This window comes from Bathycoccus prasinos (genome assembly GCF_002220235.1).
Source record: "Bathycoccus prasinos genomic : Chromosome_11".
Classification (NCBI taxonomy): Eukaryota; Viridiplantae; Chlorophyta; class Mamiellophyceae; order Mamiellales; family Bathycoccaceae; genus Bathycoccus; species Bathycoccus prasinos.
Window position 1 is genome coordinate 565,394 of NC_023998.1, and position 20,356 is coordinate 585,749.

Here is a 20,356-nt window from a genome sequence, read left to right on the forward strand (position 1 = left end):
AAGTTCCTTAGTTAAAGCATCGAGGACTCCATAGCGCTCGTCAAACAAAGCAACTTTTCGCACTCTACCATGATTTCCTTTGCCGTCGGCCTCGATTCCGGATCTTTCGCCAACATCAACTTCAACAACGCCTTCATCTCTTCGCTGCAAGAAAACTCGCTTAAACCAAAATCCTCAAAGTTCTCATTCACTGACCGCCCATCTCTCAACGCTCGATACTTGTCGCCGTTCATCGGTAACGCTTCCCCCAACAACAACTCCAACGCCGTCGCGCCTAAACTCCACACGTCTGACTTTGCCAAGTTTGAAAAATCGTCATTTAACACTTCGTTGGCTAAGTATCTCTGATCACCGTCTATTTCTGAAGCGCCACCGATAAGCTTTCTCCGCTTCTCACCGCACGTCGACGTCGCGCGTCCCCAATCCCCTAGCTTGTAAATCTTTTTCTCCGATTCGAAAATATTATCCGGTTTCACATCCATGTGCGCGATGCGTTCCTCCGACTCGTGCGCGACCGATAACGCGTTAGCTACATCGCGAACGACTAACAAAACTTCGCCTTCGTCCTTAGTAAATTTGGCGTCCGGTCCGAATTTCACGGCGCCGCGTTCGCAAAGCTCCATTTGGATGTACAAATGGTCGTATTCCATCCACGAGGTGTAATATCGTACGATGTTTGGCGAATTCAAAGAAGATAAAGCCGCCATCGCGTGCACTTCTCTCAACGCGTCGTTTTTCTCGGATTCGCCGTATAACTTCTTCTCCGTGCGTTTGACCGCGTACATTTTGCCGTCCAATCGATGAACGACTCTGGAAACTTTCCCGAATCCGCCTTTGGCGATGAGTCCTAAATCCGCAAACTCGGATCGGAATCGAAGCATTTGCGCGTTCTCCTTTGCCTCATTATTGCTACCGTTGTTGTTATTGGTTATTCGTCTGCTATGCGCGGGTAATTCCTTCGCCTGTTCTTCGTCTCGTAAAAACGCGTTTCGCGATATCGGCGGCGATTGGAGCAACTTTTCCTTTTTCGTCGCGTTCGCGCTACCACCACCGCCACCTTGTTGTTGTTGTTGTTGTTGTTGTTGTTGTCTGTTTGGAATCGGTGGCACTTCGAACATGTTGTTGTGTGCATTTGCGCTATTTCTATTCCCGCCAGCGCCTTGCGAGTACTGCAAACACGCTTGCGGAAGACTTCCGGCTCTGCTAATCGTAAACGGCTGCGAGGACTCTCTCGGCGTCAACTGCATCTGTTGCGAAGACAGCTGCTGAAAGCGCAAACCAGAAGGACCAGAACTACCACCAGTTCCGTTGATGACGTCCAATGCACCTCGACTCGATTCGTTGTTGTTGTACATTTGCTGACTCACGTTCGGCGAATCTATGATACACCCCAACCTCGCTCTCTTGTGTCGCATCGGGCTCAACGCCACCGGCGAACGCATGCCAAACTGTTTCCCGTTCGTCGTGTTTTGTACAATCGAGCTAAAATACCCTTTACCATTCACGCCACCATTTTCTTTCCCGTCGCAACTATCGAACGGTTGTAACCCTTGCTGAGAGTCGTAGCCTCCTCCTCCTCCGCTATTCTTGTTCGTATTCGCGTACGCTATGTTCCCGACTAACTCAAACTGTTGATCCGCCGGCGTGCAATAATCCGCCACGTCAAAATCTTGCGAAAACGGTAACGGCGGAGGCTGTTGCGACGGTGCAAACCTCGGTTGGTTTCCAAACGCGCCCGGGTACCGATGGATGGATGGTTTCTGCGAAATTATCGGCGGATTTGGCGCTCCTTTTCCATGTCGCTGTTGCGAGTTTTCGTTGTTGGTGTTGGTGGTGTTGACAGCTTTCAACGCATCAAAATCATCATCATCAGCCTCTGTCGTGCCATGTTCTCGCAAACTCTTATTATTGGTGCCGCCATCTTCGTTATTAGTATTACTGCTAGTATTTATCCCAGTTTTCGAGAGTTGCCGAGATAACCCAGTCGTCGGCGTTTCCAAAACCGCTCGGGATTTCAGCTTTAACATTTGGTGCACGTTTTTCCCGTTGGCTGCTTGATTTTTGAATTTTTCCTCCCCCCTTTTGGATGAGATGAAGATGACGTGCTCGTCGTAAACGTGTTGTGCTTTCAAGAGAGTGAGAGAAAAGAAACAACACACACACACACACACGCACACAAGCAAAGACAAAAAGGGGACAGCCGACGCAAGAAGAACAACGACAAAAAGTAGCTTATTAACGCGTTCAAGTTCGTTCGTTTTGTGTCTCGTTTTTCTCTTCTGAATTTTTGTTCAAAATGGAGGTTTAGGGTTTTTTAACGATACCCTAAACAAGTTCGTTACGAACTGGACAACAGGAGTAAGACGTCAGAGAGAGAGTGAGAGAGAGAAAGAAAGATGAGAGAAGACAAATGAAAAGCACTTTCACCACCCAAAACACTTTCGTCTCTTTGAACTCGTCTTCGAATAAATCATGTTTTTGTGACGTAAGAATAATAAAAGCGGAAAAGCAACCTTTACGGGAAACGTCCCGAGACGTGAAGCGAACGGAATTCGCGCAAAGAGCGAAAACCTATTTCGGAGGAAGAATAGACCGTCGGTCGATACAAACGCAGAAAGTTTTAAATAAAGATGCTGTGCTCAAAGACGTGCACGTGATTTTATGCGAACCGAAAATCGCGTCCAATATTGGAGCCATCGCCAGGTCCATGTGTTCATTCGAATGCGAAAGCTTGTCGATTGTGAAACCGAGAGTGGAAGTGATTTCGAGAGCGAGCTTGAACGCGAGCAAAGGCGCGCAGCACATCGTGAGGAACGCGAGGGTATTTGAAAGTTTAGAGGAGTGTTTAAATGTGTTGGAAAGAGAAAACGAGGAGGAGGAAAAGGGCGAAGGAGAAGGAGGAAAAGGTTCGGTATTGCAAAGCGTCGCGTTCTCTCGGTGGATGGCGAAAGACGAGAACGAGAACGAGGAAAAGAACAACAACGACGGTGATCATCACCGAAGACAAAAACACTTCTTCGGCACGAAACAATTACTCGAAAACCACCCTCGATCGGTTGCGTTAGTTTTTGGAAGCGAATCTGACGGCCTTTCCGACGCTCAAGTCGCTCGAGTCGATTCCGTTTGCGAATACAAAATGGGACGTTTGATCGAATCGTTGAGCGTAACGCACGCGGCGGTGATTGCGCTCAACGCGTATTTTGAATCCAGGGTACTGAAAGAAGAGTAAACAAGAGAAAGAGAGAGTCGTTTTTCGTATGTACTAAGAATAATAATACTCGCAATGCGCCGCCCGCGAGGACGACTGTATTTTCATCAAAGCGTGAAGGCGAAAAGAGGACTGCTTGCAGCCCCTACAACAAAATATCTCCATTGTTTTTCACACATTTCACTCTCTCCTCCGCGCTGCTCAAACGATAAAAACAAAATGTCTTCCTTTGCCGGGGTTGCTCGCCGAAGAAAACAACAAACTGGCGCACAAAAAGATGAAACAGAGGTAAAGGAGGGGGAAAAAAGGCAGAGCAAAAGCGTCAAAGTCAAATGGGTTGCCGTTTTGTTTTGGACGATGATGTTTGCAATACTCGTACGGTTCAGAGGACGGAACGGCAGTTTTAGCGACGAAGGGAACGGCACGAATGAGAATAATAACAATGCGAAGGAAAACGAAGTGTTCACGAGAGAAGAGTTGGGAAAAAAGGCTCTCCATTTGAGTCTGTGCGGAGAAGTGTTCGACCTGTCAGGAGGAGGAAAAGGAAAAGGACAAGCAGACGCTTTTTACGGCGAAGGCAAAGAGTATCATTTTTTCATCGGTACCGATCAAACGAAAGGGTTTTTAACCGGGAAACGAGAAGAGAGTAACGTAGACGTGGATACACTCTCACACGGAGAAGTTCTGGAGCTGGAAAAGTGGGTTCGGTTTTACCGCGAAGGCGGTTCGAGAGGGACGTATCGAAAGCGCGGCGTATTAGGGGACGGGTGGTTTTACGACGAAAACGGGGATAAGACAGAACGAGGAAGGCGGTTTTGGGAGAGAGTCGAGGAAGCGAAACGAAGTCATTACGAGGATGACGGTAGTAGCAGTAGCAGCGATAGTAATAGCAGTCCTTCTTCGCCTCCTTTATGTCGCGCGGCGTGGACCGAGGAGAGGGGCGGCACCGTGTGGTGCGAAACGATAAAAGGCGCGGGGACGAAGACGACGAAAACCTATCCCAGACTCAACGCGAAAAATGGTGTGTGCGAGTGTTACGAGGACCAAGGGTACTCGGACTTACGAAAGCTGTACGAGAACTGCCTCCCGAAGAGCTCGAGGTGCTTCACCGGATAACATTTTAAATGAACAGTAGAATAGTACTCAATAGTCCTCACTAATTGTAATGGGAAAGAAGCGGAAACTCATCTGCTCAAACTGTCAAGCGCCGTTTAAGAAGACGACTGAAACGATTTCGATGATAATGAGCGCATCAATACCGTCATCATTTGTCGCTGCTGCTCCTCCTTCTTCTTCTCCTTCTTCTTCCTCATCAGTTCTGTGCAAAGCGTGTTCTCGTTCTCGAATTGGGGAAAGCGTGGGCGGGTCGCTGGTGCCGAAAACGTCGACGCAAAGCGGCGGTTTTGTAGCGACGATGCAGACGACGACGAGTAATAATAATAACAGCATTAACAACAATCGATTCGCCGCGTTGGCATCATCAGCATTGCCAAATTATCGCGTTGAAGCGAGTTTAGAAGACGAGGAAGCGAATAACAACGACAACGGTATTAAAAGAAGCACGAAGAAGAAGAAGAAGAAGAAGAAAGGAGGAGAACAGAACAAGGGCAATACTAATGCTTTGAAAATGAATGTGATGAAAGATGCAGAGTGTCGAGAAATTCTGGACGAGTTGGACGAACAGGTTGTGTTTATCGACTCGTACACGTCGGAAGCGTTTACGCAATGCGTGTTGGAATTGAAGCGAGCGAAAGTCATCGCGTACGATTGCGAAGGTGTTCGATTATCGAGAACGGGGAAGATAACGCTGTTACAAATAGCCATTCCGAAGAAGATCTTTTTAATCGACGTGATGACCATCGGTGGGAAGGAAGTATTCACCGACGGCGGTTTGAAAGATATCATCGAATCCGAGGAGATTTTGAAACTCGCGTACGACGTGAGAATGGACAGCGACGCTTTGTTCCATCAACACGACGTGGTTTTGAAAAATGTTTTAGACTTACAATTACTCGATATCGCCATTCGCCGCGCGGCTGGGGGAATAGTCGAACACCTCCCGTCCTTGTCGAAAACAGTCAGTCGACGGTTAACCAACGCGGAAATCCTCGTTTGCGAAGACTTGAAAAAACGCGTCAAAAACATGTACACCTCCGTCGAAGACGGCGACTTGTGGGCGCGAAGACCGCTCATCGACGACGCCAGAAGATACGCCGCTTTAGACGCCTGGGTGTTGATGAAGTTAGACCAAGCCATGCGTCCAAACGGGACCACCGCGCCACACTTATTCCCTGGATTCGACGAGAAATGGAACGAACGCGTCTTAAACGCCTCGCGAAAGCGCATAGACGAATACAAAGATAAAGAGATTCCAATAGAACAAGGCGGGAAGCGAACCGCGGAGATGACGCAAGCGCCTCCGTTTTAATAAAATACGAAGAATAACAACGCGAATGCGTTCTCGCGTAAAGTATGGTCATTTTTGCTTCATTTTTGCCTTCATTTTTCCTCAGAAAAGATAACACTTTCAGAACGAAGAAGAAGCGAGAACAACGACGAAAATGGGCACGGACGACCCGGCGTTCGACGCCATGCCTCGACGACGTAAACGACACTTTCACTGGAGGGGATTCTTTGAAAATGATCGTCGAGTTTCGTCGCGTGCGACACTCTTCTCACTCCTTCTCTTAACGCTACTCGTAATCGTCTTCTTTTCCTTCGCGTTGTTTTCCCCGTCGTCGGTACGCGAAATCGTCGGTTTCGATTTCGATTCAGGACCTGTTCTCAGCACCAGCGGGAGGAAAACGAAGAAGAGTGCGGACGTAAACGATGAAAAGAATAACGACGGAGTATTCGGCGGGCATTCGCTCGTCAAAGGCGAAGATTCGGTGGAAACGAAAGTTGAATTTTGGCCGAAACGTTTCGGAGACAAGAGAGAAAAAGTGTTTTGGAGAAGATTCGCCTTGGAGTCGATGTTTGAATATTCGGAGGATGTGAGACTTTTACCGAAACTGGCGATGCCGTATGGGCTGAACGCGACTGCGAGGGATATGGAGGAGGAGAAAAGACGAGAGAATTTATACGGAAGCGCAAAGAAGAAAGGGAAGAAAAGAGTCTCGAAAGACGCCGTCGATAAGATCACGAGGAAGGAGTACGAGAGGTTTATTTCCATGTACGGGAACGAGGGGCTGAAGTTAGCCGCGACGAGAGCGTTTCAGTTTCTTCAGCTCAGAGGGAGCACGAAAGACGACGAGGCGTTTGTGAATAAAGAGCAGTTTTTGGAGATGGTTTTAGAGGAAGTGGGCGAATCGTCGTCTCGCGGGATGGAGAGCGTAGTGAACGGAGGCGGAAGCTCGGCAATGAGTCGAGCGTTTCAGTTGACCAACGAGACGAGGCATTTGTTGCTGCAAAGAAACGAGAAGCGAGCGTCGAGGATTCCGGGCTGTGCGATTTCCTTGCACGCGGGTGATCACACGCACGTGAAGATTGACCGGTCGCAATCCCTACACTTTTCTGGAACGAAACACATGACCATAGAAGCGTGGGTTAAACCTCGCAAATCGAAAGATTTCGGTGGGACAATCATCGCTAAGTACAACAGAGGCGTGGTTGGACAGTTCTTCGTGCACGTTGAGCAAAATGGGGCGGTTTTTTTCCACCGCGAAGTTGCCCCGTTTGGTTTGCGTTCGAGCGTGCGTTTACCCGCGGACGATTGGTCGCACGTAGCGGTGACGTACGGCGGCGGGTATTCGAAAATGTTCATCAACGGGACTTTGAGAGGCGCGCAGGAAGAGAAAGGCCAAGGTTGGGACGCACAAAACCCGATCGTTATCGGTGCTATTCTCGACCACGGTAACGCGGCGTCCATCTTTAACGGCGACATCGACGAAGTTCGAATTTGGGGCGTCGACCGATCGCAAATAGATATTGAAAACAGCATGCACGGAAAATTACACGGCTTTGAGCGAGGATTGATGGGTTCCTGGTCGTTCGACGAGTGCGCGGGCTTAAAGACTCGAGACGTTCAAGGACGCCGAGACGCGCAGTTACACGGTGGACGATGGGTTCGAAGCTCGTTAGTGCTCTTCAGCCACGAAGACGAAGAACGCGCGAGGTGCGAACGCGAAACGCCCGGGAAGTGCTCGAAAGCGCACTTGGAAAAACGTAGAGAGTTTCAAAACGAAGAATATTGGCGCCGATCGATCGATGTTCTCGAAGCGCAAGCAAAACTGAATAAGGACATTGGCGAAGAGATGCCGAAAGTGCAACAACTTCTCGACCGAGTGAAGCGATTAGAGTTTCGAGATTATCGAAGAGGCGAGGTTATCGTCAACATCGAAAAGAGGAACCAAAATCACACGCAAGATTTATCGGATTTGCACAACGTTCTCAAGGCGCACGAAGAAGAAGTTCACGAGATGATGGAAGACAGCACGTCGAGAGGGAGGAGGAAGAAGAAGAAGAAGAAAGTCCATCTCTTCAACGCCTCGAAGGTATGCGACGATCCCGACGACCCGGAGTGTGACGACGATTGGGATTTCTTGGATCCGGTGGAAAAACTGCTTCGACAAATCGCCAACGCGACGAGACAAGACGTCGAACTTTCGAAGAAAATCAAACGCCGCGATCGTATGGCGAGAAAAAAACTGCGCGAAGAAGAGGAAACGAGAGATGTATTCAAAAGAGCGAGCATTCAAGCGGCCAAGGAAAGGAATGCGAAATTGAACGCGGCGGGCGGGAAACCGCTTTTAAAACGCAGACGCAAAGATTCGGACGTGTTGACCCAGAACGATTTAAAAATGCTCACCTACGAGAAACGCGAAGGGAACGCGGCAACGGGGATGGGAGATGTAAGTGGCGGGCAAGATTTCGAGGACGTCGTGGCTGGAACCATCTCGAGCGCTGGAAACGCCGTCGAGGTGGACGATTTGAACGACGACGAGGATTGGGTCTTCGACGACGAGAGCGACAACGAAATTTCGTTCGGCGACGACGATTCGAGCGGCGCGGAAGATGAAAATCCAGATGACGAAAAATCTGCGGTGAAGAACATTCTAAAACGCGTCGGTAAGCGAGGCAAAGAGATGAAAGAGCTGGAAAAACGAAAACGACGGGAACATAGGTTGAAAATGCTCCAAGATGCGAGCGAGGAACAGTTGGAGTTGGAAGCGGAAAACGAAGCCGAGAACATCGTCAAGAACTTATTCGGCATGCGAGAAATTCGAAAGAAATTAAAAGATCCGACGAATTCGTTGTCGGACGATTAGATTAGTATAGTTACTAGTACCATGGTACCAGGCAGTCAGTTGTGGTACCTAAATTATTGTATAATACTGTGTAAAGGCAGATAGATGAGTGGAATGTAGTTCTACGACGAGAGATAACGAGACTCCTCGTACGCGCAGTTTGCTTCTTTGCTTTTCATTTTGTGTGTTCTAGTAAGTACTATTTTCGACCACCAAAGACTTGCTTCTCGGTCGCTTTCGAAACGCCGTTCAACGGACTGCGCGTCACGAGCGATCCAATGCGAACCGTACACTCGCTCGCGGCTAAATCTACGCTCACGACTTCGGCTTCCGCGCCGCCGAGCATTTTTACGAGCACTTTATCTTTTGGCTTTGGGACGTATTCAGACGCGTTCCCGCCGTCGTCTTCGAGCGCAATCTCGCCTCGAGCGTTCATGTAAAATCCTTCCGGAAAGGTTTCTTTGACTATTTCTTCAACTTCTTCGAGCGTAGCGGCTGTTTCACACCTCGATTTTGCCTCTTCGATAGACTGCGCGGATTGAAACTCAAATCTTTCCTTTGAGATGTTCACTCGCTCTCGCAAAAAGTTCGTCTCTCGAAAAACTTTTGTTTTCAATTGTTGCGCGCGCTCAAAATTTTCCGTGGCTTGCGTAAACCGTAAGCGTTGTTCTTCGCGTTCCAATCGAAGACTGTCCGCAAGATTTGCATCTTCGTCTTCTTCGTCTAAACTTGCATCCGAGTTTTGTTCACGTTTCTTCGTGTTGCGCATTTCCAGTTCCATCATTCTCGCATGCGCCTGCGTCGCCTCCTCCAATAAATCGCCGTCTAATCCTAAACCGCGCGAAATAGACAACGCGTTAGAATCTTCCGTTTCACCCCAAACTAGTTCGTACGTCGGTCGGTTATTTTCCACGTCGAATCGAACGGCTGCTACTCTGAATTGGTTGTCGTTATCGTCGACCGCGAGTGCAAACTGTTTTACTTCTTCAAAGTGCGAGGTCAACACGAGCAGTTTCGACTTCTTCGCGACGGCTGAGGAGACGGCGACTGCTAACGCCGCACCTTCGCGAGGATCGGTTCCTGAACCCGGTTCGTCGAGTAAAACCAAAGAATCTTCCGTGGAGGATTCTAAAATGCGTTTCAATCGTCGAATGTGCGCCCCAAACGTGGATAATCCACCATCGCCAAGTTGCAAAGTTTGCGAATCCCCCAAATCGCACGCGACCGTTCTCACGAATGGTAAAATTTGCTGTCCGTGTTCAGAGCTCTCACCGCCACAAGGTAAATACATTCCTGCCCTCGCCATGAGCACGAGGATTCCTAACGTTTTCAACGAAGCCGTTTTACCACCAGTATTTGGACCGGTGATGGCAACAGCCGTGGCTTCCGCGTCGATGTGAAAGTTGATTGGCACGATTTTCGATCGGCAATCGAATCGAGTGCGTCCTTGTTTGCTATCGATTTCTTCTTCGGCATTCTCGTCGTAGAAACTCCCCGGTGCGAGTTTCTCCCACGCTTTTTGTTTATCGTTCTCGTCGTCGTCGTCGCCTAAGAAGTTTGGGAGCTTTGGTAGATATTTTTCCAACAGGAGAGGATGTTGCGCGTTGGTGATTGACACTTTCTTTTCCGAAGACGAAGAAGCTGACGAATCCATGAAAACGGGTCTCGACCCGCTCATCCATTTCGCGTGTCTCGCTTTCGCGTTCGCTAAATCCGCGGTCGTCATTCCAACCTCCAGCGCTTCTTGAATCACATCGGCTACTTCTTTCAACTCGCTCGTCAACCGTTTTAAAATGACTTCAATTTCCATCTCTTCCAACTCTTTCAATTCGCTGAGAAAGTTATTCAACGCGATAACTTCTTCTGGTTCTTTAAATACAGTCGCACCAGAATCCGACGTCGCGAGTACGATACCCTTTAGCTGACCAGCCGATCCTAGCTTCATGGGAATACACTCGCGACCTAATCTCGTCACGATCTGCGCCCGCTCCGCAAACTTCTTCTGCGCCATCTCGTTGGCGATATCGTTCAACGTCTTCCTCAACGTCTTCGCCGTGGACGATAAGTTCGACCTAATCTGCGCTAAATCTTCCGAAGCGTCGTTTCGTATCGCACCGGACGAAATATCTACGTTTATACACCGTTCAATCTCCTTCCTCATCGCGTGCACTTTCTCGTCGTCGCGACACGCTCGTAAGCTTTCCGTAGCTTTCCGCAACGCCTTCACATCATCATCATCATCGTCTGCGCCACTCGCATCATCGTCTATATATATTTCATCGCACACCTTTTCCATAGCTACCAGAGTCGTGTACACGTCCACGAAACTCCCCGCGCTGAGCGTCTGCCCTTTCTTCGCGCCTTCCAAAAACATCCGCGCGTCTTTACATCCTTCGAAACAGCCGTCCAAATATCCATAATCTCTTCGTCTGTTTCTTATCGACTTTGACGACGACGACACAGACGCATCATCATCAGCACCATCACCCGAACGTAAACGGCGACGAGAAAGAAGCTTTAAAATCCCGCTCGTCACTCGCATTTCTTCTTCGCATTCCTCGCGCGTGTTTTTCAAAGCCAAGGAGACACATTTTTGTCGTCCGAGAGTGGTTTCGCAAAATTTCGCAACGGTTCGGGAGACCAAGTGCCATTGGAGCACGGATAACGCTTCTCGGTGGAGCTGTCGTGCGATGTCGTCGTCGTTCGTTGGGGTGTCTTCTATTTCTCCTTCTGTTTTCTGTTCCTCCTCATCACGCGTCAACGCCGAGTTTTGCGTCGTCGTCCTGTTCTTTCCTCTGACGTGACGGCGACTTTTACGCGTCATTTCCCGAACGAAGAAGCGCGCAAAATGTTCTCGCCGCTTTCGATGGTGGTTACGGCACACACTTTCCGCCGCCGTCGTCCTCGTCCAGAGAGACGAGGAGGAGGAAAAGGTCATGTTTTTTTATTCGCGCGTAGGGAGAACAAAGTCAGAAGTGAAGATGTGACGAAAGAATTTTGGATAAAATGTGTCTGTGCAGCAACGAGATCGAGTTGAAAGGGACGAAGCGTTTACGAAAGAGCGCGACGCGTGTTTTATTTCATTAATTTACATCCTACATCGGCGGCCATCGAACCACACGGCCCTCGATCTGGGCAAGACGCCACCGTCTGAACCGTCGTCTTTGGTATGGAACGTTTCCGCGTATTTTACCGCCCTTTGACAACTGGCGAAATCGACCAGACGCGTCGACTTGTTTACTAAACCAATCGATTTTTGGGCGGATTTTCTTTCACGAGTGCGCGTGTATAATCGAGCGACGTCGACGCCTCCGAGCATTTTGTATTCTTTCATTGCTTTTTCAATCTTGTTGTTTTCGCCCCAATTCGAGTTTGAAGACGCTTTGAAGGCTCGCGCGACGGATTTTTTGTCCGCGGAGGACACCGCGTCGGATTCGGAGTCGACCGAATAGACGTACTCGGACGAATGCGCTTCTTTTTCCTCAGTTGGAGAGGACGTAGAGGCGACAGATGTCGTCGCGGCAACGGCATTCACGGAACCAAACGGTCGCGGTTCGTCTCGAACTTTCTCGGCATTCGGCGTCGTCGTCGCGGATTCGTAAAAGCTTCCGTTGCGTCGATTACCGCCCGTCGCTTCCTTCGTCGGCGTGACCATCAAGGAAGAGCCGCCGGATAAAGGCTCGTCGTCGTAATCGAAATCTTCGGCTTCGTAATCTGGAACGTAGTCTTCGTCGGCGTCTCTCGATTCATCTGGCCACGGCGAGGCGACCGTGGCTGGGTATAAAACCTGGTCGCCCAAAGCGCCCGGCGTCTGTTGCGTCGTCGCCGAGGAAGATTTGTGGTTTTCTTCTTCTTCACCAGCCGCCGAGGACTTCTTATTCGCGGAAATGTTCACCGGCGAAAGAAACGACGCAAAGAAACCCCCGACGTTTTCGTTGTTGTTTTGCGATATATTAGACGACTCACCCAGAGGTGCTTTCTTATCTTTGACTAGAAGCTCGTCTTCTTCTTCTTTCATCTTTTCTTCGGCGTCGCCTTCGGTTTCGAACAAGCCAGTCGAGCGCAACAAGTTCATCGGCCACGAAGATGCTTCGTTATTATTTTCGTCCGTTTTATTCTCAACGTCAGTCACAACTTCTTCAACCGTAGTACTATTACTCTCTTTCTTTCCGCCGCTACTTTTAGCGCATATCGCGCGAATCTTTGCCAACGAACTCCCGCTCGTAATACCGCAATTTTCCAACTGTTCGTCGTTGAAAGCGTACACTCTCGTGCCGTCTCTCTTCTCGTACAAAGGTCTCGCACACACCGAACTCTTCTTCGGACGAGCAAACGATAACATCGTCAACGCAAAACCAAACCCTTCGTTCGCTTGCGCCGCAACTCGAACAGACGTACTCGTTTCCACCGCGGCTAAATCGATCGCCGCGGTATCCGAAGACACGCCCATCAATCGAGCGTTGAGACCAGAATCGAACAAGTTTGTAATTAGAGCATCGCACGGCACCGCGTACACGCTGTACACGACCGCATCTCTCTCATCGTTCGTTAAAACAACCACTGGGGCGATATCATTTTCATCGTACACATCATCATCATCTTCTTCTTTCTTCTGTTTTAATAAAGTATCATCTTCGTCAACATCCTCGTCGTCGTCCGCTTTCACGTCAAAGTGCAACCCGCACCCTCTCACCAACGCGTACCCGACAAAAACCGCCTCCCTACCATCCTCACTATTCAACATCTCGCGATTTTTGTACCCTTCTTGATACGTCCCCGTCACGCACACCAATCGGAAATTCTCTTCTTCATATCTTTGCCTCCTTTTCCCATCGTTGCGCTTTGCGTTGACCTTTCGTCCAAAAACTCCTCCTTTTTTATTCTCCTTTGCACCATCACCATCATCAGCACGCAGAGTATTCAAAATCTGTCTCGAGACCAGCGAGACGAGCACGGATTGCACGATGTCTTTCACCATCGGACCGAATACGACGAGTGGTGGTGCGTTTATGGGAGGTTTAAACGCCGCGTTCTTCTTATTCGATCTCGTGATGACTCCATTTCCATTTCCATTTCCAATTTGAACTTCCAACGGGGAAGACATTTTTTTCCGATCTCGAACCGCTCTCAAAGTTGCGATGGCCGCGAACCCGGGCAAAGAAACGATCGGCGCGCACGCGAACTGCGCGAACGCACTCAATAAGTCGATCATCCCGTTGTTAGAATTATTATTGGTGTTGTTGCTGTTGTTTCCTGTCATTCTTTTACGCGTGTCCAAAGAAGTGTTTTGTGGGGATTTTTGTGCGCACTTTCCCCTTTCGCAAGATTGGAGTCTGTCTGTATCGCGCGGCGCCGCGACGATACAGAGAGCGACCGAGGGGAATGTGCCCGTCGTTTACGTCGTCCTTGCTTCTGATCCACGCGCAAAAGATTTGAGTGCGTTTAGAGCGCGAGAGTAAAACGCAAGAAAAAGAGTCTCTCTCCCGACTCGTCTCGCGCTCGTCTCAAACGTCGTCTCGAGTCCCTCCTTAGTACCGTCCTTCGCGTCGCCGGCGACGCGCCGCCTCCGCGAACTCCTTTTGCTGTTGCCTCGCGCGTCTCGCCCCGGCCACGAACCCGTTCCTTTCGTTTTCTTCTTCTTCTTCTTTCGGGGTTGATCTTTTGTTTTCTTCTTCTTTCCTTCCTCGTGTTGTCTCGTTTGTTTCTGACTTCTGCTCTTCCTTAAACCCGAGTTCGTGGAGCGGTTGCTTCGCCATCAGTTCTTTCGCCATGCGACATTCGAGGTACGATTTGGATTCCATCTTACACTTGTTCGCGTCCGATTTTTGTTTCTGTTTTAACGTTTATATAGAGTCATCATTTTGAGCGCGTGAAAGACGAAGAGTTTAGTATGAGTGAGCGCGTGATACCATCGCGCGTACACATCGAACGCGAGAACATATGAGTCGTACCTGTAAACACTTCAAATACGTCTCCTTGAACGTCGCGCACTCGCCGAAATGGTCCAACGGGAAGGCGCCTTTTTCCGGGGCCAGAGGGTTCCCGGCGCGGAATTGCGGCGTTGACATAATGTAACGAGTGCGTAACAAACGACCTCCCGTCGCGAGCGTCTCGACTTCGTTTTCAGGTGCGTCTTCTGCGCGCTCTGCTTTTCCGCGCAACTTTGTTTGTTCGCTCTTTTGTCTTTCTCTCACGTTTTCCCGGGAAAAAGTGTCAAAAGTGTGACGCACATTCAAGGACGACTACTCGCACAAAAACGGAGTGATCTCTCCGACGCTTTCTCTCTCTTTTTGCGCGTTTGTGTTCTCGCTGTGCAGAATACACTCGTTTGCGTCTGGTCTTCTTTTTAGCAGATATATATACACACATTCACGCGCAAAGCGAAGCGTCTTCATCTTCATCGTCGAATCTTTACTCTGCGCTGTGCGTTGCTCTTTGGAGGAGGAAAACGGAGAACGTGTGCGACGCAGAACGGACGCGAAGAAGAAGACAAAGAAAATGAAAGAGGTGAGAGGTGAAAACGCCTCCGTGACATCGCTCTCCCAATCCTCTCCTCCGGTGGGGACATCGAACGACTCCCGAGGAGGAGGAAAAGGAGGAGTAAAGTCCGCAAAATTTGGCAGCCGCCAAGAGGAGAAAGGAGGGAGAAAAAAAGAGGTGAACGAAGAAGCCATGAAAGCGTTACGCTCGTGGGTGAAAGAATCCTTGGTGGATAGCAAAGAACGGAACGAACGAGGCGGGTATTACGAGTTATTGGACGCGTTTTCGTCTATTAACGAGAACAACGAGAATACCGGCGAGGAAGCAGTAGCGAAGAAAATAGACGAGAGCGTAGTGGCGTTGGTGGACGCGTTAGCCGAGCACGCGACGTACGTAGAATATAGAGCGCACGAACATTTATTGGAGCGCGTGACTTTAGAAAAGTGTTCGACGGTATCGTTGAGGACGTGTGATGACGCCTATTACGCGAGCGCGAGTCAGTTTTTAATCAACTTGGCGACGGTGAAAGGAGGGTCGTGCGTGCAATTCGCGATGAAGACGTTCGTGAAGGCATTTTTTGGCGACGAAAAGGAGGCGAAGAAAGAGGAGATGTTGCTGTTAGAGTCGCGCGGTGGAAACGACAGACATTATCGCATGAGTAGATTTAATAACAACAACAGCGTGTCTGGAGCGAACGAGGCGGCGAAGCATCGCGAGCGAGAGAACGTGGAGAACAGAAGAAGAGAGAGAGCGGTACATTCGGTGGTGCAGATATTGAAGTTGGTTCCTTTGAGCGTGAAAGTCTTTTCGCACGTTTTATTCGACATGTTCCCGCACAAAACGTGTTCGGCGATGGTATTAGCGGCGTATTTAGATTGCGCGTTCCGATGCGCGGAATCCGCTGAGTGCCGAGATACGGAGTTGGCGGATGACTTTTTGTGTTTGTGCGTTTCGAAAGCGTTGGAGATTGACGTGGAGATCAAGTGGGAAGACTTACAGCAAGGATTCGACGACGACGAGACTTCCGAGGAGGAGGAGGATGAAGAAGAAGATTCAGAAATGTTCGGGGAGGAAAACGGAGACGATCGCGATACGGATTCGCGCGAAAACGACGAAGAGGATATCTTTGAATTGGACGAATTCAACGCCGCGATTGACGACGCGAACATAAACAACGGGAAAGCGTCGTGGGAAAAAAATAACAGGAATAGGAGTAAGAAGAAACAGAATCATAACCACGGTAGGAATAGCAACGACAACAACATCAACAATATGGAAACGGATGAAGCCGCGCACGCTTTAGACGAGATGATGTTTCTCGTCCTCGAATATTTGCAAAAACGAATCGAGAGTGCGAATCAAATCATAGGAGCAGCAGCAACTGGAGATGAAAACTATCGCAACGCGAAGAAATCGATAGAACGGTTGCGAGAAGCGCTCGTGTCGAGGGCGTTTTTCACAACCTTGTTACCCGCGCCAAAATCCAAGTTTGCGCAATACATCGTATTTTATCTCTGTTCCATGGATTTCAACGATGGTGATCAACAAAACAGTGACGACGCGAATAAATCTTCGTGCGAACTTTTACGAGATGGATTAGTCGCTAAAATGCTCAATTCGAACGAGGCAAACTCGTTGCGATTGGCTGCTGCGGCGTATTTAGCCTCGTTCGTCGCGCGCGCAAAATTTCTCAGCGCAGAGTTCGTCGTAGAAACGTTGGAAACCGTATGCGGATGGCTCATGCGCAAAGTGCACGAGAATAACGTGAAAGCAATGTCAGAAGTCGAACTGAACGCGTTCGATAGTTGCTGTCAAGCAGTCATGTATATTCTCTGTTATCGATGCGACGAAATTGCGAATAACGACGAAAAAAGCAAGAAACGCTTACAAGCCTTGCCCTTGCGCGAAATTTTATACGCGCCAACGTTGGAGCCTTTACAATCGTGCTTGCCTTCGGTGGTGCACGAGTTTCTTAAGAATGCCTCGGCGGCAAATATTTTGGGGTTCACCGAAGATATGATCGACACGTTCTCGAAACAAACCGAAGAGCGGAAGAAGATTCAAGACGAGTTGCGCGATAAGGCGTACGTTCGGCACGACGTTTCGTTCGCCGCGAAAGCAATGGCTGCTGCCGTGGAGAAGACGAACAACACCAACAACGATGCCGTGGACAAGAGCGTGTTATATCACCAAGAGCGATCGCGACGACGTCCGCTGAAAATGTTTTTCCCGTTCGATCCGTACGTGTTGCGTAAATCCGCTCCTAAGTTAAACTTGGAAGAGTCGTACGTCGTTTGGCGAGGGAACGATTCGGATTCCGAGGACGATTCCGAGGAGGATTCGGACGATAACTCAGAATCAGAGTTGGCGTTATCATATTCCGAGGCCGATTCGAGCGAGGAGGAAGAGAACAGCGCGTCCATGGACGGGAGCGGCGAGTTTATCGGTCGACCCCAATCGAAGAGTTCGTTGAGCTCTGGCCATTTGAACAGAGTTCGCGCGAGAAGTTTAGGACGGTCGTTTAATTCGGCAAAGTTTGGAACGTCGCTGAACGCGCGTCCAAAGAAACAGCAAAATCGCTCGAGGGGTTTCAGTCCGAAGAATACGAACGGTGCTGGTCTTCCTACTGGTGCGCTCGCGACGCAAAAAGGCTTTCGAATGCCGATACCTTTGTCCAAGAGCCCTTCGCCTTCTAGGGGAGACGTGGTTGCGGGGTATCAAAGCTTTTCGCCTTTGCGCGGTAGCTTTGGAGGTGGATTCGTCAAAGCGCGTTCACCGAGTCCAAACAGACGTTCCTCTAGTCCAACAACAAATGCGTTAACGCGAGCAAAAGTTCCGCCGTCGAGCACGCTTTCAGCCGAGGTGAACAACCAAGCGAAAGGCGGCGGTCAGCAAAGACGCGCGAGTACGCGAAGCTCTTCCAAGAGGAAGAGTTGACGATACGCGCATAGAGTACTTGTTTTAGGTAAGGGAATAAAATGTATTATTAATAAAGGCATGCATTATTATATTATTAGCATGTATTAGTGTCTGTAGTATTATTGGCGTGTTTGCGTTGATAATATCGCTTCTTCGCATTCGCTTTCGCGTTTGTTTTTACTTCTTTCCGTTCTTTTTGTTGTTCGTCGCTTTCGCATTTTTATCCTCCTTCTTCGCCGCCTTCTTATTCCCACCAGCGAGCAACGTCAAACCAACGACGACGAGCACACCGATCAACGCTTTCGCGTCGCCGTTATCCGTCCCCGTCGTTGTCTTCTTCGGCGTCGGCGGAGCATCGCTGTTCTGCTTCTTCTTCGAAGAGCTGCTCTTCGTAACAACCGGTTGCGGCGGCGGCGCCGGTTCGTTCAACTTGTTAATTTGCATCAAGTTTTTCATGCACTCTTTGCTGTCCATATCTTCCACCTGGTCGAACAAAGACCCTTTCAACCCATCACTTCTGATGTTCACCTGTGGATCCTTACCCCACATCTCCAAAGTTTCTTTCGTGATGCCGTGTTGAATCAAGAGTTTGCCGTACGCTTGTTCGTCGACGGGTTCCCCGGTCCAATTCGCAATCTCCGCCAACGCCTCGAATGGCGACGCGGACGCGTGTACCCCGTTCTCCCCAGTCGTCGGTTTTCTCATCAGACCGTACTTCTTCCAGTTCTTAAACAATATGCCTCTCAAACTCGTCTCTGGCGCTTTCTTCGGATCCGTAGGGCCCAAAACTTTCGCTCTGAAGTCCTCCCACTTCAACGTCTCGTCGTCGAATTCCACGACGAACCATTTAATCTGTTTCCCTTTCTCAACAAACTGAGATCGCATGGACATAAAAAACGCGTTAAACACGTAAATGGACGTTCCATCTTCTTTCAGCATTTCCGCGCAATAAAATCCGCCGCCAAACTTCACCGATCGTTTCGCGAATCTCGAACGCTTCTCCAAGCCTAAAGCGTCCACGTTCAACTCTTTGCACGCATCCAAGGCGTTAAAACATACGTTCTTCTCCAAAGCTTCTTTCCACGAGATTCCAAACGTCTTCTGGAACACGTCTTCGGGAACGTTCAACTCGGATGGTTTCAGTAAAGTCGCTTTCGACGCGATCGCGTAGTAATGCGCGTCGATGAGTTTCCTCTTTTCGATGACGGACGAAGATATTTTCCCTTCTTTGATGACTTCACATCCGTTCTCTGTAAACGTCTCCACGAGTTTTTGTTTGTAGAGTAAATTGTTATCGTTTTTTGGCACGCACGCGTGCGGTTTGATGAACACGAACGCTCGTTGTTTCGTCATTATTATTCTTTTCTTCTTTGTTTTCTTTGTCTTCTTAACAGCGCAGAGATGTGACGCAGATTCATCGGTCAGATTGAGGTGCCTCTGTGACGGCGCTTTGTTGCTGAACCCTAATTCAATATGAGACCCTAAACACAAAAAATGTGCTGGAGTTTGTACGAACGAGAAGAAAAAGAAGAAAAAAACAACAAAATACGCGCAAGAATAAAAAATGCCAACGACGATGAAACAACGACGACGATTACGTGATGCGTTCTTTGTCGCGAGACTCGCGTTCTTTCTTTGCTTCGGCGGTTCTTTTTTGCAGACGACTTTTGTAGAAGCAGTGGTTGAAGTGGAGACGGGGGTGACTTCAGACGGCATTTTCGGGTGGAGCGCGAGCGTGGGTGTACTGTTCGATGATTTTATGTGCGACGTGATTAACCCTTTACTCGCACCGAACGAAAGGTTTACCGAGTGCGGAGGGACGTTCGCGGTGAATCCAAACGGTATCGGCTACGCCGAGGAAGGACAGTTCGTTCCAGGAACGAGAACGGTGGAAACGGAGCGAAGAGCGGAAACAACCAAAAGCGGGTTCGTCTTTGAAGAGGTGAGCTTGATCGAAGGCGAACAAGTTTCGACGCCGGTGTATACTGCGAATAACGCGGATGATGATTCGAACACGAACGATAACGACGAGATACCACCACGAGCCGGCGGCGCAAACGTCGACCCGCAAAGTTCGGACGAGAAGGAAAGAGCGGAAGAAGAAGAGGAAAAAGCGAGAATCGAAGCTGACTTAAAAGCGAAAGCCGAAGCTGAATTGAAAGCTGAATTGAAAGCTGAGTTAAAAGCTGAATTGAGAGCTGAGTTGAAAGCTGAAGCCAAAGCTAAAGCCGAAGCCGAAGCCAAAGCTAAAGCCGAAGCCGAAGCCGAAGCGGCGCGCGTAAAAGCGAAAGAGGAAGAAGAACGCTTCGACGACGACGACGACCAAAGTTATTCCTCCAACCAGACTTTTGAGGAAGAAGAAGAAGAAGCCCCGCAGAGAGGAGGAAAAGAACAAGACGAACCAGAAGAAAAGGAAGACAAAGTATCCTCAAACGAGGATACAGACGAACCTCTCGAAATTATCTGGCAGGCTTTGTAAAGATGCGATACCATGCTACTCCGC

General features: G+C 49.3%; 11 protein-coding genes across 11 annotated transcripts; 6 read left to right on the forward strand and 5 right to left on the reverse strand.

The window, feature by feature from the left end:
* Positions 1-11: 11 nt before the first annotated feature.
* On the reverse strand, positions 12-2,027 carry Bathy11g02980 (predicted protein; the record flags this gene model as incomplete). The annotated part of the gene is made up of 1 exon (XM_007510170.1): positions 12-2,027. One exon carries the CDS (start codon positions 2,025-2,027, stop codon positions 12-14), a length of 2,016 nt encoding a protein of 671 aa, XP_007510232.1.
* Positions 2,028-2,410: 383 nt separating this feature from the next.
* Bathy11g02990 (predicted protein) lies at positions 2,411-3,229 on the forward strand (the record flags this gene model as incomplete). The annotated part of the gene is made up of 1 exon (XM_007510143.1): positions 2,411-3,229. The coding sequence occupies one exon, from the start codon at positions 2,411-2,413 to the stop codon at positions 3,227-3,229; it is 819 nt and encodes a 272-aa protein (XP_007510205.1).
* A 198-nt stretch (positions 3,230-3,427) lies between these two features.
* Positions 3,428-4,324, forward strand: Bathy11g03000 (Cytochrome b5 domain-containing protein 2; the record flags this gene model as incomplete). Its single annotated transcript, XM_007509994.1, has 1 exon — positions 3,428-4,324. The coding sequence occupies one exon, from the start codon at positions 3,428-3,430 to the stop codon at positions 4,322-4,324; it is 897 nt and encodes a 298-aa protein (XP_007510056.1).
* Positions 4,325-4,451: 127 nt separating this feature from the next.
* Bathy11g03010 (predicted protein) lies at positions 4,452-5,636 on the forward strand (the record flags this gene model as incomplete). Its single annotated transcript, XM_007510002.1, has 1 exon — positions 4,452-5,636. One exon carries the CDS (start codon positions 4,452-4,454, stop codon positions 5,634-5,636), a length of 1,185 nt encoding a protein of 394 aa, XP_007510064.1.
* Positions 5,637-5,769: 133 nt separating this feature from the next.
* Bathy11g03020 (conserved hypothetical protein) lies at positions 5,770-8,475 on the forward strand (the record flags this gene model as incomplete). The annotated part of the gene is made up of 1 exon (XM_007510116.1): positions 5,770-8,475. One exon carries the CDS (start codon positions 5,770-5,772, stop codon positions 8,473-8,475), a length of 2,706 nt encoding a protein of 901 aa, XP_007510178.1.
* Positions 8,476-8,653: 178 nt separating this feature from the next.
* Bathy11g03030 (MutS2 family protein) lies at positions 8,654-11,278 on the reverse strand (the record flags this gene model as incomplete). Its single annotated transcript, XM_007510168.1, has 1 exon — positions 8,654-11,278. One exon carries the CDS (start codon positions 11,276-11,278, stop codon positions 8,654-8,656), a length of 2,625 nt encoding a protein of 874 aa, XP_007510230.1.
* A 264-nt stretch (positions 11,279-11,542) lies between these two features.
* Positions 11,543-13,558, reverse strand: Bathy11g03040 (unknown protein; the record flags this gene model as incomplete). Its single annotated transcript, XM_007510336.1, has 1 exon — positions 11,543-13,558. The coding sequence occupies one exon, from the start codon at positions 13,556-13,558 to the stop codon at positions 11,543-11,545; it is 2,016 nt and encodes a 671-aa protein (XP_007510398.1).
* A 424-nt stretch (positions 13,559-13,982) lies between these two features.
* Positions 13,983-14,522, reverse strand: Bathy11g03050 (cytochrome c oxidase assembly protein COX19; the record flags this gene model as incomplete). The annotated part of the gene is made up of 2 exons (XM_007510315.1): positions 13,983-14,285; positions 14,406-14,522. The coding sequence occupies 2 exons, from the start codon at positions 14,520-14,522 to the stop codon at positions 13,983-13,985; spliced, it is 420 nt and encodes a 139-aa protein (XP_007510377.1).
* A 430-nt stretch (positions 14,523-14,952) lies between these two features.
* Positions 14,953-17,871, forward strand: Bathy11g03060 (predicted protein; the record flags this gene model as incomplete). Its single annotated transcript, XM_007510065.1, has 1 exon — positions 14,953-17,871. One exon carries the CDS (start codon positions 14,953-14,955, stop codon positions 17,869-17,871), a length of 2,919 nt encoding a protein of 972 aa, XP_007510127.1.
* A 159-nt stretch (positions 17,872-18,030) lies between these two features.
* On the reverse strand, positions 18,031-19,206 carry Bathy11g03070 (hypothetical protein; the record flags this gene model as incomplete). The annotated part of the gene is made up of 1 exon (XM_007510207.1): positions 18,031-19,206. The coding sequence occupies one exon, from the start codon at positions 19,204-19,206 to the stop codon at positions 18,031-18,033; it is 1,176 nt and encodes a 391-aa protein (XP_007510269.1).
* Positions 19,207-19,417: 211 nt separating this feature from the next.
* Bathy11g03080 (unknown protein) lies at positions 19,418-20,332 on the forward strand (the record flags this gene model as incomplete). The annotated part of the gene is made up of 1 exon (XM_007510132.1): positions 19,418-20,332. One exon carries the CDS (start codon positions 19,418-19,420, stop codon positions 20,330-20,332), a length of 915 nt encoding a protein of 304 aa, XP_007510194.1.
* Positions 20,333-20,356: the final 24 nt, after the last annotated feature.